Source organism: Microcebus murinus, chromosome 10 (assembly GCF_040939455.1).
Source record: "Microcebus murinus isolate Inina chromosome 10, M.murinus_Inina_mat1.0, whole genome shotgun sequence".
Classification (NCBI taxonomy): domain Eukaryota; kingdom Metazoa; phylum Chordata; class Mammalia; order Primates; family Cheirogaleidae; genus Microcebus; species Microcebus murinus.
In genome coordinates, this window is record NC_134113.1 from 7,586,371 (window position 1) to 7,605,414 (window position 19,044).

A 19,044-nucleotide genomic window follows, 5' to 3' on the forward strand; every position below is an offset into this window, starting at 1 on the left:
ATCAGGCCGGAAGCAGTGGCTCACGCCTGTAATCCTAGCACTCTGGGAGGCTGAGGCGGGTGGATTGCTCGAAGTCAGGAATCCGAGACCAGCCTGAGCAAGAGTGAGACCCCGTCTCTACTAAAAATAGAAAGAAATTGATTTGCCAACTAAAAATATATAGAAAAAATTAGCCGGGCACGGTGGTGCATGCCTGTAGTCCCAGCTATTCAGGAGGCTGAGGCAGAAAGATCACTTGAGCCCAGGAGTTTGAGGTTGCTGTGAGCTAGGCTGACGCCACGGCACTCACTCTAGCCTGGGCAATAGAGCGAGACTCTGTCTCAAAAAAAAAAAAACAAAAAAAAGGTGTGTGCAGGCACGCAAGGGCACTAACAGGGAGTGTGTATGCAATGTAGAGGGTAAGCAAAAGATGACCCACGCCTGTGGCATTCAGGGCCCCTGCCACATGCCACACGAGCCCCTTCCTGGCCCGTCCCCACCTCCCACACCCCAGTGCACACAGGAGCCTGAACAGCCAGGCCAGCAGAAAACAATGCCCCGGAGCCCCTGCCCGCCAACCACTGCACACTTACTGGATGAACTGCAACCCCTTCTCGATGTCCGCCTTCCGTTTCTGCCTCTCCATCAGTCTCTGCGGAGAGAGCACAGGCCACCGGTCAGCCAGCAGGGAGCAGGGGGCCGCCCGCCCCTGCCCACTTTGGGGGCCCGAAGTGGGCGCTGTCTCACTCCCACTCTCATCCCATTTCCCAGGGGAAGGGACACCCTGAGGGCAGTGCCCATGTCAGGGCGCTGTGCTCCACGCCCACGCACCCCTGAACTCGGAGTCTGTGCGGCGCCCTGCTGTGTGGAGGCTGCCTGTTCTTTCTCACACATAGACTGGGCAAGATACTGCACGGGGCACCCTCAAGTTCAAGGGGAAAATCTTGTTTTTACCATGGACTCAGCAGTCTGTGCTGCTGCCAGGGAAAAGAGACGCAGAACACACAAAATGAGGGCCGATGACTGTATGTGACGATGGAGTGCCAGCACCTGGCCACGCGTTTTGTACAAGGATCTTGCTGACTGTTCCCACAGTGCTGTGAGGTGGGGATCGTTTCATCCCCGCTTTACCAATGAGGAAACTGAGCCCCCCGCCACAAGCCGGCACGTGGCAGAGGCAGGATTCAAACCTTTCACTCCCACCGGCAGCCCTCCATGCACGGCTGATGACCCCTGGTGATGGCAGCCGGAGGAGGAAGGCCAGGCAGCAGACGGCCATGGTGCACATATCTCACCTATGCACAGTCAGGACGTGACACCTGGCGCAGGGAAGGACTCTGGACCTCGGGCCACCCCAGCTTCTTCCCTGCCTCCGCAGCCCGCCTGCTCACTGGCCAGCCATCGCCATTCAGTCCCTAGGAGGCCACACTGGGCAGATTCGGGGATGCCAGCGGTGACCCTGACACGGTTGCTGCCCTCAAGGAGCTTTCAGTCCAGTATATAAAGCAGCCCTTGCATTCATGAGGCCCCGACACATGCCACACACCAGCATGCCCTTGAGGGCCCGGGTCAGGGCTCTGGGCTCGGACAGGCCTGGGCGTGGAGCCCAGCACTCACACTTGCTACGTGACTTTGGGCCTACACCTCCTGCAGGGGAAAGCAGCACTAATGGCAGCTCCTGCCACAGCGGCTGTCCTGAGGATTCAGGAGACAGCACACACAGAGCACCTGGCGCAGATCAACACTCCAACAAGCGTGGGAAAAGGTGTCATCAGACACTGCTCCTCTGTCTTGCAGAAAGCCCTACATGTGTTCCCTGGGATGGACGTGACTGCCATGACCCTGTGCTGCCCATCCCGTGCCCAGCAGGCCTCTCGGTGGCTGTCTCTGTCCTCAGCTCGCCTGCCTGTGAAGAAGCCCTTCGTGATCCTCACACCACCCTGCAGGCCCCCAGCCCCAGCAGCCTCCTGGTCTTTGCTCTCACTGTTGCTTCCACCGGTGAGCAGGCGCCTCTCCGTCCTGCAAGTGCTACTGTGTCATCCTTTGAAGCCTGACCCCTCCGCCCAGTCTCTCCTGACCCCTCCAACCCGACCCCTCCACCACACGCTCCTCCAGCCAGCCTTCGCCAGGAGGCTGGCAGCCACAGACGGGCGTCCTTCCCCAGAAGAGGGTTAATCTAGTAGGGGAGACGAGGGTGCACCGGGTGCCACACAGCACCAACCGGACAGCTGTGGGAGGGGACGAGGCCTCTGTGGGCCTGAGCACCAGCACCACAGGGCATGGTCACAGCCAATGGCCACCAAACTCTGCCATTTTAACCTGGGCCACAATCTAGCCTCTGTCCCTCCCCACACAACTGGACCAGCCTCCTCACTGCCCCCCTAACCTCCTCAAGTACAGCGTGGGGGCCTTTCAAGCCTCTGCTGCCTGGAGTCTCTGATGACTCTGTTTACCTCTGGCTGATCAAAATCTCCCCTGCACCTACACTGGCTCATGCCACAGGGAGCGATGGCCCTGTGACCCTCTCAAGCCCTGGGGTCCTCTCAGAAAACCACGGCGGTCGGAGAGAAACGTTTCGGCCTCAGCCCTCCAGCCCCGCAGTCTGAGCAGACTTAACAGTTACAAACAGCCGCAACCACCCGGAGCGGCAGTTCTTACAAAGTCTCAATTCTATGCCAAGGAATAAATGTTCTCTGCTCCAGGTGGCATGAATACTTCTCACACAGCCTGGCCATTTATTCACTTCTCTGACCTCCTCAGCTGACTGGCTGTGTGACCCTGAGCAGGTTACCCTGCCTCTCTGAGTTATAGTTTCCTGCTTTGTAAAATGGGAATACAAACGGCCCCCACTGTCAGGATTAACACACAGGAGGCACTCATTTCAGGGCCTGGTACTTAGCATGCACTTAACAAACAGTGGCTATTAGTAGACCAGAATTCCTATGCTGGACATTCAATTCGACATTTGCTACATGCCCACTATATGCAGATGAGAAAGCTGGGGTCCTGCCCCCCAGCCAGGCCTCACAACCTACTCAGAGATAGGGACAGATATTCCAACAACTCCACCCCAAACCAGACTCCTATAGTAAAAATAGACTGGGATGAGGCACAAAGAAAGTAGAAGGTCCTCAAAGGGGGCAACATTTACACTGGGCTTTGAAGGATAGGATAGGAGTTGATTTTTTGGTGTCAGGGAGGGGAGGCCTTCTGGCAGACTACATGTGATGGTTTATGAAATCACTGTCATCTCCCACATTTCATCTGATGCCAAGTGATGAGCTGGGGGGCTGGGCCCTCATGGGACCCACATTTGAGAGATAAGGAAAGTGAGGTTCAGGGGGGTCACAAGGTCTGTAGCCAGCAAGTGGGAGCCAAGCCCAGATCAAATGACTTAGGATTGGAGACTCTGCGCTCTCCCTCCTCAAAGGCACAGCAGGAGGCAGAACCACTCAGCAACCTTCCCTGGCACCTGAGCCTGCATTTCCACAACTACTCACTCCCAGAGAAGGCAGACATGTGTGTGGTATAATTTGGAGGGAGGTTTCTATAAAAAAATAGTATGCTTCTCCAGATTTCCTGCCTCAGGGTCTATATAGGAACCTCCGTAGGTCATTGTGTTGAGTGTAAAGGCCCTGGACCAGGGCTGGCAAATAGAGTTCATCTTACAGAGCAACACCGCCAGGCGGACTGAGGCCGGCGGGGGCTGTCCCGAGGGGAAGGGCTGAGTTGAGAAGGATTCCCCGCCCTAGTGGCGGCTTATAGAAGGAATGCACAAAATGCAATGTCTGCCATCAAGAAGGGATGCCCACTGGAGGCACATTTGTCCTCATGCCCTGGGCCTCAGAGAGCGCCCTCCCATTAGTAGAACTATTGCTAAAAGGCACAGTAATACAAAGTAACACCAGCTCAGAGGCCCAGGTCTGACTGGAGCCCAGGATGCAGAGGGAGGGGCCTGGAGGGGCAGAGCCCAGGTTGTAACACAGACAGGACAACGGCAGCTTGGGAGCTTGGCAGCTGGGGGGGGGGGGAGCAGGCAACCACCATGCCTCTTCCTTCCAGAACATTTTGGCTCCTCCAACCACACTGGTTAGACTCTTCTGTGCCAAGGGCAAAGACAGACACAGAAAGGGAGGGTTTCATTCAGCTCAACCAACATTTATGCCTCTCCTACTTGGCGCTGGGCAAGGTGCGGGGGTGGGGCGACGCAGAAGGAATAGGTTGCTTAGGCCCAGTCCTGTCCCCAGAGAACTCCTGGTCCAACAGGAAGGAGACAGGTGAGCCAACGGGAGCCAGCAGTTGTGGGGCAGGGGCCAGGGGAAGGGACAGGCAGGAGAGCTGGGTCTACAGGGGAGGCCAGGAAGCCTCTGCAGGAGGTGGTCCTTGGGCTGGCTAGTGAAGGAGAATGGCAAGTTTCTAGGGAAGATTGGGAGGGGAAGGATATTCTTAACCAGAAGCCTGCCCAGAAGGATGTGCACTAGGTCCAGCTTGGACACCCCAACTCCCCATGGCACCCTATAATTTGCAGACCCATGATGGGAAGCCCAGGCCTGTCCCTCCTCCAGCAGCCTGGCCCACAACTACCAGAAAGCCTAAGGGTCAGGGGGCAGCAGAGGAAGGAAACCCACCTGGGCACCCACCATGAACCAGAGGCCCTACTGAGGACAACAGTGGCATAGATCATCCCAAGAGCTACACCGGATGGCTCTACGTCTGGCTTTGCCTGACCATGCCCTAACACAGAAAGCAGACTCCCAGGAGCTTGTGACGTGCCACACCCTGGGGCAGAGGGGCAGGCAGGAATAAAGCACACTGCCTGGAAGGAAAAAACCACAGAGGCCGAGAGGACGGCAGGCCTTTGTGAGCTGGAGAAATGCAGGAACTACACGCATCCCCTGTACTCACTTGTTAAATTTGAGTGGGTACCGATCTAGGTACAAACCCCCTCCCATCACTGTCTTGTAGGGAAACCAAACCGTAGGGACAGAGTTACCATAATAAAATATGGTAGGAGCTCCAATAGAGGCATCTATCCATCCACCCATCCATCCAACCATCCATTCGTGAAATGAGCACCTAAAGAATATCTTAAATGTTCTAGGCCTTCTGGGGATTTAGCAATTAACAAAGCTGATAAAATCTCTCTTAGAGCATATGTTCTAAGAGGGAAGCACACAACACATAATGTAGGCCAGGTGTGGTGACTCACGCCTGTAATCCTAGCACTCTGGGAGGCCGAGGTGGGCAGATCGCTCAAGCTCAGGAGTTCAAGATCAGCCTAAGCAAGAGTGAGACCCCGTCTCTACTAAAAATAGAAAGAAATTAGCTGGACAACTAAAAATATATAGAAAAATATTAGCCGGGCATGGTGGCGCATGCCTGTAGTCCCAGCTACTCAGGAGGCTAAGGCAGAAGGATTGCTAGAGCCCAGGAGTTTGAGGTTGCTATGAGCTAGCCTGATGTCATGGCACTCTAGCCCAGGCAACAGAGCAAGACTCTGTCTAAAAAAAATAAAAATAAAAAATATATATATAAATAATAAATATATAATACAGGAAGGAAACACACAACAAAGAAAAAACAATGAAACAGAGTGACAGAGTGCTATAATTATAAGGTAGCCAGGAAAGGCCTCTTTGACATTTGATATAAGGGAGAATGCCATGTGAATGCCTAGTGAAAAAGGCAGGAGGAACAGCAAGTGCAATGGTCCTGGGGCAGGTGTCTGGTTAATGTATTTGAGGAAGTACAGGAGGCTAGTGTGGCTGGAGCAGAGTGGGCAGTGGAGATATGGTAGATGGGGAGGTCAGAGATTAGCAGGGAAGGCCATACATAGTTGATTTGTACATGAGGCAAAAACTGTGAATTCCACCCTAAGGTAGAGGAGTCACAGGAGGTTTTGAACAAACGGGCAGCTTTTGTTCTACAAGAAAATGAGTTGTCATTAAATAACTGAGATTCATTTAAATCTTACCACAACCCTGTCAGGTAAGGAAAATAGTACTCAAAGAAGCTAGGAAAGTTGTTCAAGGCCACAGTGAGCCTGGAGCCTGGGTTCAAAGGGACAGGGGAGATGAGCATCAGGCAACGTGAGTAACCACATGCCAGGAGAGCAAAGCCCCCAGCCCATGTGGCATCTAACGCTCCACACCCTTCCCTCCTCAATCTCCCTCCTCTGGGAAGAAAATTCTCATAGGTGATTGTTATGAACTGAATGTTTATGCCCCCCAAAATTTCCTATGTTGAGGCCCCAACCCCTATATCTGGAGATAGAGACTATAAGGAGGTAATTAAGGCTAAATGAGGCTATGAAGGTGGGTTGGATATTCTGTTATGGCAGCCTAAGCAGACTAATCAGACTTTGGTACTGAGAAGTGGGCACTGCTATAAAAATACTTAAAAATGTAGAAGTGGCTTTGGAACTGGATGATGTGTAGAGACTGAAGGTATTTTGGGGTGCATGCTAGAAAAAGCCTAGGTAGCCACGAAGAGATGGTGGGTAGAAATATGGATATTAAAGGTGATTCTGGTGAAGTCTCAGAAAGAAAAAAAAGAGAGCTGGAAAGAAAGCCTCTACCATCTCAGAGAACACACATACCACCATGAGCAGAATGCTGGTAAAAATACAAACATTAAAACGTAATTCTGGTAAAGTCTCAGAAGGAAATGAGAAATGTTATTGGAAACTGGAAGAAAGGCTATCCTTACAAAGTGATAAAGAACTGGGCTGAATTGTGGAAGGTAGAACTTGTGAGCAATGAAACTGGGTATTTAACAGAAGAGATTTTTAAGCAAAGAATTAGAGGCATAGCATGGTTCCTCCTTACTGCTCATGGTAAAATTTGAGAAGAGAGAGGTGAATTAAAGGAATTTTTAAGCAAAAAGGAACCAGAACGTGAAGATTTGCAAAATTCTCAGCCTATCCACATTGCAAAAAATAAAAAGGCTGGCTCTGAAGAGAACACTAAGGGTATGGCTGAACAATCGCTTGGTAGGGACATTAGTGAGGCTGTGAACCATGGATCTAACCTGCCATTTCAGCAGAAGCCAGGAAGAGAGAAGATAGCAGAGACATTGTCAGTTCGAACTAATGGGGACAGCGAAAGTAGGATAGAATGAAGCAAGACTATTGGACCTCTGAGATTCTACAGGATGGGGCCATATATTTATTTGTCTGCTTTACCCTTCAAGAAAATATGCTTTACCCTTCAAGAAAAGGAAAGAAGCCAAGTGTAGTGGATTGCACCTATAATCCCACAAACTTGGGAAGCTGAGGCAGGAGGATCACTTGAGGCCAGGAGTTTGAGAACAGCTTGGGCAACATAAAGAGATCCTGCCTCTAAAAAAAAAATTTTTTTTGAGACAGAATCTCACTCTGTCACCCTGGCTAGAGTGCAGTGGTGTCATTGTAGCTCATTGCAAGCTTGAACTCCTGGGTTCAAGCGATCCTCCTGCTTTAGTGAGTAGCTGGGACACTAGGCACATACCACCACACCCAGCTAATTTCTATTATTTGTAGAGACAGGGCTGGTCTGGTCAGGCTGGTCTTGAACTCCTGAGCTCAAGCAATCCTCCCACCTTGGCCTTCCAGAGTGCTAGGATAATAAGCATGAGCCACCATGCCTGGCCTCTAAAAATTTTTTTTAAAAATTAGCCAGGTATGGTGGCACATACCTATAGTCCCAGCTACTTGGAAGGTGAGGCCAGATGACCACTTGAGTCCAGGAGCTTGAGGTTAAAGTGAGCTATGATCATGCCACCGTACTCTAGCTTGGACAACAGAGCAAGATCCCATGTCTAAAACAAAAATGAATAAGATTGAAAAAAAAGGGAAAGAATGACCCCAAAGTTGATTCAGAGATCATCAGTGCTGCCTCCTTGCTTTCAAAGTACATGGCTGCCACCTCTGTTTCAACAGGCCAAGCTGCCACCTAGAGCCTTGGGAACAGAACCTTGCCAGAGAGCTGTGGGTCCCGAAGGAGGCTCATCAAGCCAAAAAGGATTATCCTCAAGCCTTAAAATCTAATGGACCAGCCTAGGCAACATAGTGAGACCCCCATCTCTACAAACAATTTAAAATTATCTGGGCATGGTAGTACATGCTAGCAGTCCCACCTATTCAGCAGGTTGAGGCAGAAGGATCACTTGAGGCCAGCGAGGAGTTAGAGGTTGCAGTGAGCTATGACCTTACCACTGCACTCCAGCCTGGGCAACATAGCAAGACCTTCATTTTTTTTTTTTTTTTTTTTGAGACAGAGTCTTGCTCTGTTGCCTGGGCTAGAATCAGGCTAACTCACCACAACCTCAAACTCCTGGACTCAAGCAATCCTTCTGCCTCAGCCTCCCAAGTAGCTGGGACTACAGGCATGTGCCACCATGCCCAGCTAATTGTTTTCTATATATTTTTAGTTGTCTAGTTAATTTCTTTCTATTTTTAGTAGAGACGGGGTCTCACTCTTGCTCAGGCTGGTCTTGAACTCCTGAGCTTGAGTGATCCTCCCACCTTGGCCTTCCAGAGTGCTAGGATTATAGGCGTGAGCCACCATGCTCAGCCAAGACCCTCATCTTTAAAGAAAAAACATCTAATGGAATTTACATTGCTAGGATTTGAGGTTTTGAACTTGCTCTGAACCCATCATCTCTTTCTTCTTTCTGATTTCTCCCTTTTGGCATAGGAATGTCTATGCCCGTAACACCATTATATTTTGGAAGCATATGACTTGTCTGTTTTCATAGGTTCGTAGCTAAAGAAAACTTATGCCCTAGGATGAATTGTATCTTGAGTCTCACCCCTATCTGATTTAGATATTTGATGAGACTTTGGACTTCAGACTTTAGAGATGATGCTATAATGAGTTAAGACTCTTGGTCCTATTGAGATGGAATGAATGTGCTTTTTGATAAGGACATGACTTTTGGGGGACAAGGGGTACAATGTTTGTGTCCTCCCCAAATTCATACGCTGAAGCTCTCATCCCTAATGTGACTGTATTTGGAGATAGGGCCGAGAAGGAGGTACCTGTAATTAAGGTTAAATGAGTCATAAGGATAGGGCCCTCATCCAACAGGACTACTGTCCTTGTAAGAGACACCAGAGCTTGCTCTTTCTCTCCCTCTCTCTCTTCTCTCATGCACGCACCAAGGAAAGGCCATGTGAGGACACAGTGAGTTCTATAAGCCAGAAAGACAGCCCTCACCAGAAATCCAATCAGCCAGCACCTTGATCTAGGAATTTCAGGCTGCAGAACTGTGAGAAAATAAATTTCTGTTGTTTAAGCCACCTGGTCTATAGCATTTTGGTTGGTATGGCAGCCCAAGGAGACTAACACAGTGGTTATAAGGTCATTTGTCCTCAGCTAAAGAGGGAGGTGAGATGAGCACCTTGAAGGTGAGCATCAGGCATGACTCAGAGAAGGCACCTGGTGGAAGAGCAAGGAGCATATGGGCCAAACAAACCTCTAGGATCTGATTTGTTTTTCTTTATTTATTTTTGTTTGTTTGTTTTGAGACAAGGTCTTGATCTGTAGCCCAAGATGGAGGGCAGTGGCATCACTATAACTCACTGCAACATGGAACTCCTGGGCTCAAGCTATCCTCTGCCTTTGCCCCCTCAGAAAATAGAAAAATTAGCCGATAGCCTTGCCACCATTATAGGCTAATTTTTCTATTTTTTGTAGAGACGTTAATTTTTCTATTTTTGTAGGGATGCGGTCTTGCTCTTGCTCAGGCTGGTCTCAAACTCCCAACCTCAAGCAATCCTCCCACCTCAGCCTCCCAAAGTGCTACGATTATAGGCATGAGCCACTGTGCCCGGCTCCAACTTGTTTTGTTTTTGTTTTTTTTTAAGGAAAAAAGTCCGAAGAATAAATGGAGGCTCAGATCTGCCTAGGATCCCAGTGCCAAGGAGTAATCTCCAAACCCCAACTCCAGGTTCTTATAATTTAGGAAGTTCATACTGGACTTGCCTCAGATGGGCTCTTCCCAGAAATACAGCTATGAAATAGGCAATTAACAGAAACAATTCCCTCAACATGTCAGCAGAATGTATGACACATACCCAGGTGCCTATCTGGGTTCTAACTCAAGACGATCTCTTATCAACTGTATACAAGTTACTCAATTTCTTGGTGTTTCACTTCCCTCATCTCTAAAACAAGGACAATAATATCTACTTTGTATGGTTGTTGTGAAGGCTAAATGAGAGGTCTGATACATGACAAGCATTTAACTATTATTTTTAAATAATTATTACTTAAAAATAGGCAGGCCGGGCGCGGTGGCTCACACCTATAATCCTAGCATTCTAGGAGACCAAGGTGGGTGGATCCTTTGAGCTCAGGAGTTCAAGACCAGCCTGAGCAAGAGCGAGACCCCATTTCTACTAAAAATAGAAAGAAATTAATTGGCCAACTAAAAATATATATAGGAAAAAAAATTAGCCAGACATGGTGGCACATGCCTGTAGTCCCAGCTACTCGGGAGGCTGAGGCAGGAGGATCACTTGAGCCCAGGAGTTTGAGGTTGCTGTGAGCTAGACTGACGCCATGGCACTCTAGCCCGGGCAACACAGTGAGACTCTGTCTCAAAAAAAAAAAAAAAATAGGCAAAGAACATAAGCAGGAAATATAAATCATTAAGAAAAGATAGTCAAACTCATGGATAAAAGAACCACACGACATAATAAAACACCATTTTTCCATCTGCCAGACGAAGGTGAGAAGAAAGCCTGGTTGCTGAGGGTGGAGCAGTGGGCATTCCCAAACACTGCACCTACACTGAGGGTGGACAGGAATCATCTTTGTGAAGCAATTTAGCAACTTCTACTAAAACGAGCAAGGCAGGCCCTGTTGACTGTCTACCCAGCAGCCAATTTCCTTTCTTGCTCCCTGTATTGTCCCCTTCCCAGGCGCTCAGGTGAACCTTAACTGAGCTAAGCCAGTCATAACACTCCTTTCCCCTTGCCAGTGATTGGCTTAGGCAAGGCCATGTGACATCATCCTGGCCAATGAGAAAGGAGGGGAAGGCACCCAAGGTGCTTCTGGGAAAGGTTTCCTCACTCTTAAACTGGAACAGGAGAAAAAATACCTTTCTCTGCCACCTTATGCTCTGCTGGAGTGTAACAACATAAACACAGTGGGGATGGCAGAGCAGAAAGACAGAAGGACTCAAGATATTTAATGACAAGTCTGACTCCCAAAATTAACTGCCGCACCTAACTTTTTATGTGAGATAAACATGTTGAGGTAGGAATTCTGTTACTGGCAGTCAAAAGCCTTCCAAATGATAAAATGTCCTTTCTCTTCCAAGAATTTAACCTACCAAAATCCTTGTACAAGTACTCGACTATACTTGCGTAGCACTGTATTATTTTTAAGAATGAGTGAAAACCTAGAAGCAACCCTAATGTCCACCAGTAGAGGATTAATTTAATTAATTAAATTATAGCATATCCAAATCACGGAATACAATGCAGCTATTGAAGCTATATGTATTGTCATGGAGATGCTTCCACCCATGGTTGAGGAACAAAATGTAGCAGATATCAGATCACTTTGTGTTGTATGATCATATCTCTGTGTGATGTGTGTTTATACATTAAAGAAGGAGTTTGAAAGAATATTCTCCAATTTAACTGGTTTTCTCTGGGGACTGGGATCTGCCAAGGGGCAAGAACACTTTCCTCAGCACGGCTTAGATTTTTTACACAGAGCAAGTGTTACTTTTGTAATTTGAAACGCAAAATGAGATGACTGACTTGAAGCCAGCCCAGTAGGCCAGGGGCCAAGTGGGAACCAGTGGCCTGAGTGCCTGATTTTAAACCCAGTGCTCTGCCTCTGCCAAAATGTCAATGGGCTGTTCTTCCTGAGAAAGAAAGCCAACCATTGACTCAAGAACTGTGATGGGAACATGTTGTTTTTTTCCATTTTGGGGAAGGGTTTGAAGATGACAGAATTTTAGAGACTCAGCTCTTTATCACACTGGGAGGAACTGTGCCATCTTCTTCAAAAACCTCATTGCCTGGCCTTGTGCTTGGCACAGAGCAAGTACTTAGTAAGTGACGGTAAAATATATGAATGAGTGAATGAATGAATATCAACTCCTCCAACCTAGCCATTTTATAGATAAGAATGGATAAATATTGAATAAATGAAAGAAACTGACACTGAGAGAAGAGATGAATAATCAGACAGTAATATTAACAATTACAATGTGCCAGGGGCTATCATGATCGCTTTACACGTAATAACTTCCTTTTTTTTTTTTTGAGACAGAGTCTCACTTTGTTGTCCAGGCTAGAGTGAGTGCTGTGGCATTAGCCTAGCTCACAGCCTCAAACTCCTGGGCTCATGCGATCCTCCTGCCTCAGCCTCCCAAGTGGCTGGGACTAAAGGCATGTGCCACCATGCCTGGATAATTTTTTGTATATATATTTTTAGTTGGTCAATTAATTTCTTTCTATTTTTGGTAGAGACTGGGTCTCGCTCAGGCTGGTTTCAAACTCCTGACCTCGAGCAATCCTCCCGCCTCGGCCTCCCAGAGTGCTAGGATTACAGGTGTGAGCCACCACACCTGGCCCATAATAACTTCCTTAATGCTTAGTAATAACACCAAGAGATAGATAACTGTTAGCATCCCTATTTTGCAGATGAAGAATCAGAGACACAGAGTTAAGTGACTTGCCCAAAGTCACAGAGCTGGTACATGGTGGAGCTGGGATTCAAACCCTGGTAGCCTGAACCCAGAGCCCATGCACATCATCCTCACCTTTATTGTCTTCCATTAAATAATTAGACGCAGTCACAGGACCCCTCTGTCATGCTCCAGTCTTCCCCACTCTGCAAACAATGCCTTCCCCTGATCTGGAACACCCTTCTGGGTAATGCACAACCTCTCCTCCCTTTCTGGGTCACACGTCAAGAAATAGTTGTCTACACTGTCTCCACATCCTCACCTCTCACTCAACTGCCCTACTCACAGCAACCCCACTCTCACTCCACCGCATGGTGCTTGCCAAGGGTCCTTCCCAACCCAGGGACCTCCAAATTGCTGATCCAGGTGAGGAACAGTTTTTACTCGCCTCTTCCTGGACTCTTCAGTTGTACCTGCCACTTCTTGGCTCCTGTGAGGCTGCACTCTTGGGTCCTCCTCACACCTCTTTGATCGTTCCTGCTCCATCTGTTAGAGGCTCTTCTTCCTCTGCCCTGGTCTCAAGACCAACACTTCCAAGCTTCCATTTAAAGGACAGTGCTCCTGCTCTCCTCACTCTACACGCTGTCCCCAGATGAGCTCTTGCATTTCATGATCACATGAGTCATGTTGATGACTCACAAATCTATTCCTCCCACCAGGCTCACCCCCTCCCCAGTATTTCAGACTCTTATCTCTTACCTTCTGGGTACTGGTACCTGGTTGTTCAACATCCAGACTATGACCTCCATGCCTTTCCTAATCCTGGGCCCTCTCCTGAAATGCCCTCTCCCATACACCCATCCTTTAACATCCAGCTTTGATGCCTTCTGTGTCCATAAAGTCCTCCCTGGTGCCCATCCCAGCTGGGTTGGGTGTTCCTCTAAACTGAACTCAGCATCATCTCCTCTAATCCTGTTCCTCCTCATGCTTCCTTAACTCTATCCATAGCTCTGACCATCATCCTGTTCTCAGCTAGTCCTCTGTTTCTTCCACCTTCATCTCCTAAATATTCCTCCACTCTGCATCCCCTCCCAGCCTCTCCACAAGCACAGCTGTCTCTTAGGCCTTCTTCATTTCCTGCCAACAATTTAATGTGCCCCCTCTAGTCTGCTCCCTTCAGCGATTAGGGATATCTGTCTAACACATATCTCTAACACAATGTCAACCCCTGCTCAAAATCCTTCTAAGTGTGCACATGTACATACACACACATACACAAATGAATTCAAGCTTTTAAAAAAAAGGTAGGGGAAACTAAATAAGGTCTGTAGTCTAGCAATGTGCCAATGCCAATTTTCTGGTTTTGGTAATGTACTCCAGCTATATAAGATGTCACCATTAGGGGAAGCTGGGTGAAAGGAATTCTTTTTTTTTTTTTTTTTTTTTGAGACAGAGTCTCGCTTTCTTGCCCAGGCTAGAGTGAGTGCCGTGGCATCAGCCTAGCTCACAGCAACCTCAAACTCCTGGGCTCAAGCAATCCTCCTGCCTCAGCCTCCCGAGTAGCTGGGACTACAGGCACGAGCCACCATGCCCGGCTGATTTTTATATTATATATATTAGTTGGCCAATTAATTTCTTTCTATTTTTATGGTAGGGACGGGGTCTCGCTCAGGCTGGTTTTGAACTCCTGACCTTGAGCAATCCGCCCGCCCAGAGTGCTAGGATTACAGGCGTGAGCCACCTCGCCCGGCCTTTGTACTATTTTTTTGCAACTTCTTTTGAATAAAAAGTAAAAAAAAACAAACAGAACTTTCCATGATCACACTATCAGGAAGAGAACAAAGTCCAAGCTTTTCATCCTTTTGCACACAGTGTTGTGGGACATGCCTGACCTCCCCTGCTGCCCCTGGCCCGGCCTGGAATGTCACACTTGATGACCATCCGACTTCTCACTCAAACTGCCTGCTCTTTGTGGGACATCCTCCACATCTACTGCTTCCCACCCTGGCTAATGCCCACTGTTCCTTTTGTTTTGATTTTTGGGGGGTATTTTTTGTTTTATTTTTTGTTCTGAGACAGGGTCTCACTTTGTTGTCCAGGCTGGAGTGCAGCGGCCTCATCACAACACACTGCAACCTCTAACTCCTTGGCTCAAGCAATTCTCGTTCTTCAGCCTCCTGAGTAGCTGGGACTAGAGGTGTGTGCCACCATACCCAGCTGTATCTGATTCAGATCTGAGCAGCCCAGAGCAAGAATTTTCAGGAAACCTACTCTGAGTAGGCAGAGCTCATGAATCCTAGAATAACAGTGAAGATACTGATATCAGTCATCACTTCCCGTGTTTCCCCGAAAATAAGACCTACCCATAAAATAAGCCCTAGCAGGATTTCTAAGCATTTGCACAATAGAAGCCCTACCCCGAAAATAAGACCTAGTGATGGGCGTGGCTATGCAGCGCATCTGCACAACCCATGCATTTCATCGCAGAGTGGTAAAGAAGATGAGCAGCCCTTCTCATCTGCCCTATGCTCTATTGCTGGACAGGAGAGATTGGGGCCAATGGTCTAAAGGAAATAGAGTCGCAAGAAATTCAGGATGGAATTCAGGGTTTGGAGAGTTACGATGATGTTCCAAAAGAAGACGACTTAACTATATTTGAATAAATGTAGACTGTTGTACCGTACTTAAAAAAAAATAACACATCCCCTGAAAATAAGCCCTAGGGTGTCTTGTTGAGGAAAAATAAATATAAGATCCTGTTTTATTTTCGGGGAAACATGGTATTAAGCACTTTATCCTACCAGATACTGCTCTGAAAGCTTTAAATATATTAATAATACTCTACTCCTTACAACATTCTGTAAGATAGTATGATTATATCCCCATTTTACAGATGAAGAAATCAAGGCGTAAAGAGGTGGAGCAACCTGCCAGGGTTACCCAGTTAGTAAGTGATAGAGCTGGGATCTGACCTAGCAGGTGGCCTCTGGAGCCCATACTGTCACCTCCCAACCCAACAATGCTCTGTCCCCCTCCACACCAGGCTGCCTCCAGCCTCACCCCACCCATCTTGCACTCACTTGTCCCAGGTTTAATTAAAGAGCAACAGTCAGTCCAGACTGCAGACATGAACACTCTATCAGGTTACGTCATCTCTGAAGATGCCTGACACCTCTCCTGACTCACTGGGCCCTTGATGGCTTACTCAGAGAGACCAAGAAAAGGCCTAATTTTACTACCCTTGGCCCTATTCAGCATTCCAGGCCTGTATTTATCCTTCCCAATAGTCCCTGCATGGCATATCTGCCTACCCTGAAGACTTTCTGCCCCAAGGAGGTCATGTGTCATTGCTGGGAATTACCTGCAGCGTGTCCAGTACCTTCTATGGCAGGGATTCTAAATGGAGAGCATTCAGGGACCTGTGAACTGGATAGGGAAACATTTACAACCTGGTTTTCACTAACCTGTACCTGATATTTACCATTCCCTCCAATTATGAATGCAGGCAATACACTGTCACCGCTAGAATCTTTTCCCATCACGTTTCAGTTATTGCAGACATAATGAAATGTTCACAACTTCCAAATTACAGTAGTTACATTAGACTTGCTGCTAGATCTTGTTTTTTAGTGAATTCATAAAGATGGTATAGTTCAAAATAATTGGTTTCCTTTATAATCCTATGTATTTCACTTTTTGCATTTAAGAACCCTGGTTTTCTGGCTGGGTATGGTGGCCAACTGCCTGTAATCCTAGCACTCTGGGAGGCTGAGGTGGGAGGATTGCTTCAGGTCAGGAGTTCAAGACCAGCCTGGGCAAGAGTGAAATCTCCATCTTTAAAAAGAAAAAAAAAGAACACTGGCATTCATGACAGATCTGAGAAGATTGATTTAGAAGCCCTGTTCTAAATATTTATCCCCGCAATAATCTCAAAGATAGGCATTTATTACCCCTTTTTCCACAGAAAAGTGAGGCTTAAAAGGGATTTGTGAGTTGCCTAAGGCCACGCTGATGGTAAGGGAGAAAGCTGGAGCTACTGGCAATGTCCCAGGCTCCAGGAATGAATGTGACATGGAATGCCCATAGGCCTCAGTGAACTGAACCTTATTTTCCCTACAACTGGCCACCCTAAACAGAAACCAAAGTTCAGGAAACTTCCCTAGGCCTCCCCTAATCCCCACACTCCCTCCTCATAAGCCAAACTAAGAGTCAGCAGCAAAGCATAATCCTCCTCCCTCCTGCGTGTTCTGGTTACAAAGGGCTTTTACTTTCATAATCTTGTCTTACCCTCCAGACAACCTGTGGCCAACCTGCCCATGAATGGTTCAAACCCACAGCCCTGTCTCCAAGGGCCTGGGTGCCAGCTTCTTCATCAAGACCGTAGGTAGAAGTAGAAGGTTGAATCTTGCAAAAAAAAAAAAAAAAAAAAAAAAGACCGTAGGATGTGGTGCTAAAGAGAGATGTTTAAAAAATAACTCTCCAGGCAGGGAGCTCAAGCAATCCTCCTGCCCAGCTCCACTACTTAAAACTATGCCCTTAGGCAAGTCATATCACCTCTCTAAGACTCAATTTTCCAATCTGCAAAATGGAGATAAAATCTATCTGAAGAGATTTTGTGAAGATAAACTGAGATACTATTTGGATGGCACTTAACACCCTTGCCTGACACAATGTTAAAACCAAGAATCCAGGCCCTCTCGGTGGCTTACGCCTGTAATCCTAGCTCTCTGGGAGGCCTAGGCGGAAGGATTGCTCAAGGTCAGGAGTTCAAAACCAGCCTGAGCAAGAGGGAGACCCCTTCTCTACTATAAATAGAAAGAAATTAATTGGCCAACTGATATATATATAAAAAAAAAATTAGCCGGGCATGGTGGTGCATGCCTGTAGTCCCAGCTACTCGGGAGGCTGAGGCAGAAGGATCGCTTGAGCCCAGGAGTTTGAGGTTGCTGTGAGCTAGGCTGACGCCACAGCACTCACTCTAGCCTGGACAACAAAGCGAGACTCTGTCTCAAAAAAAAAAAAAACCCAAATCCAGGCCTGGCTGCGCGGTGGCTCACGTTTGTAATCCTAACACTCTGGGAGGCCGAGGGACAGATTGCTCAAGGTCAGGAGTTCGAAACCAGCCTGAGCAAGAGTGAGACCCCCATCTCTATTATAAATAGAAAGAAATTAATTGGCCAACTAATATGTATAGAAAAAATTAGCCGAGCATGGTGGCCCATGCTTGTAGTTCCAGCTACTTGGGAGGCTGAGGCAGAAGGACTTTGCTTGAGCCCAGGAGTTTGAGGTTGCTGTGAGCTAGGCTGGTGCCATGGCACTCTAGCCCGGGTAACACAGTGAGACTTTGTCTCAAAAAATAAATAAATAAATAAATAAATAAATAAAATAAATAACTCTCGGCCAGGCACAGTGGCTCACGCCTGTAATCCTAGCACTCTGGGAGGCCAAGACAGAAGGATTACTCGAGGTCAGGAGTTCGAAATCAGCCTGTGAGACCCCGTCTCTACTATAAATAGAAAGAAATTAATTGGCCAGATAAAATTATATATAGAAAAAATTAGCCGGGCATGGTGGCTCGTGCCTATAGTCCCAGCTACCCGGAGGCTGAGGCAAGAGGATCACTTGAGAGCAGGTGTTTCAGGTTGTTGTGAGCTAGGATGACGCCATGGCACTCTAGCCTGGGCAACGCAGTGAGACTCTGTCTCAAAAATAAATAAATAAATAACTCTCCTATTTTTTTGTTCCAATAGAAAAGTAACAGAAATTCACTGTCAAAGCTTTGGAAATTATAGGCAAATATAAAAAAACAAACTAGAAATCTCCCAGAGTATTGTAGCTGCTTGTCCACTTAACACTGTGGAGCACTTGCTTTCTTTTAAGCAACTGACTGGTCACTGTTCTGCTCGCAGCAGTGCACCACCTGGCCATCGAGACAGATCCAAGGGCTGCTCTGGGCCATGTGGCCCAAAAGCCTTGGGTTCAGATCCCAGCCCTGTCCCACACTGGCTTTCAGAGCACCTTCTTGAGCCTCAGTTTTGTCATTTGCAAGATGGGGCTGACAATACATGCCCGGCAAGACTATTTTGTAGATTTATACAGTGTGTCTCTCCCAGAGGAGGTCAGAAATTCATGTGTCTGCTGAACTGGGTGCGGTGGTACACATATAACTTACAAAATTATCCTATAAGTTTTCAGTCTGTCAACACCAATTTCTTTGCAGTTTCTGTCTAGACCTGGGCTGTTTGGCAAGGGCTGTTCCGTGGGCAACCTGCTATGTTATTCATTTATCCAACATTTATTCAACATTTATGCACCTTTCTATGCTAGGGGCTCTGCCAGGTGTTGGGGGAACACAGTTAATAAAGTCCCTACCCCTGGGGAGAATGTCATCCAGAGATGGGAAGACAAATGAACAGATTAGTGTTAAATGCACAA

At 47.6% G+C, this 19,044-nt stretch overlaps 1 protein-coding gene across 1 annotated transcript in view; it reads right to left on the reverse strand.

Moving 5' to 3' along the window:
- Positions 1-19,044, reverse strand: part of ZC3H7B (zinc finger CCCH-type containing 7B) — a 54,722-nt gene that overhangs the window by 29,943 nt on the left and 5,735 nt on the right. The window contains exon 2 of the mRNA XM_012741889.3: positions 573-631. Coding sequence (XP_012597343.1) covers positions 573-625 — 53 coding nt within the window. The 5' untranslated portion in view covers positions 626-631. The remainder of the gene's footprint in view (positions 1-572; positions 632-19,044) is intronic.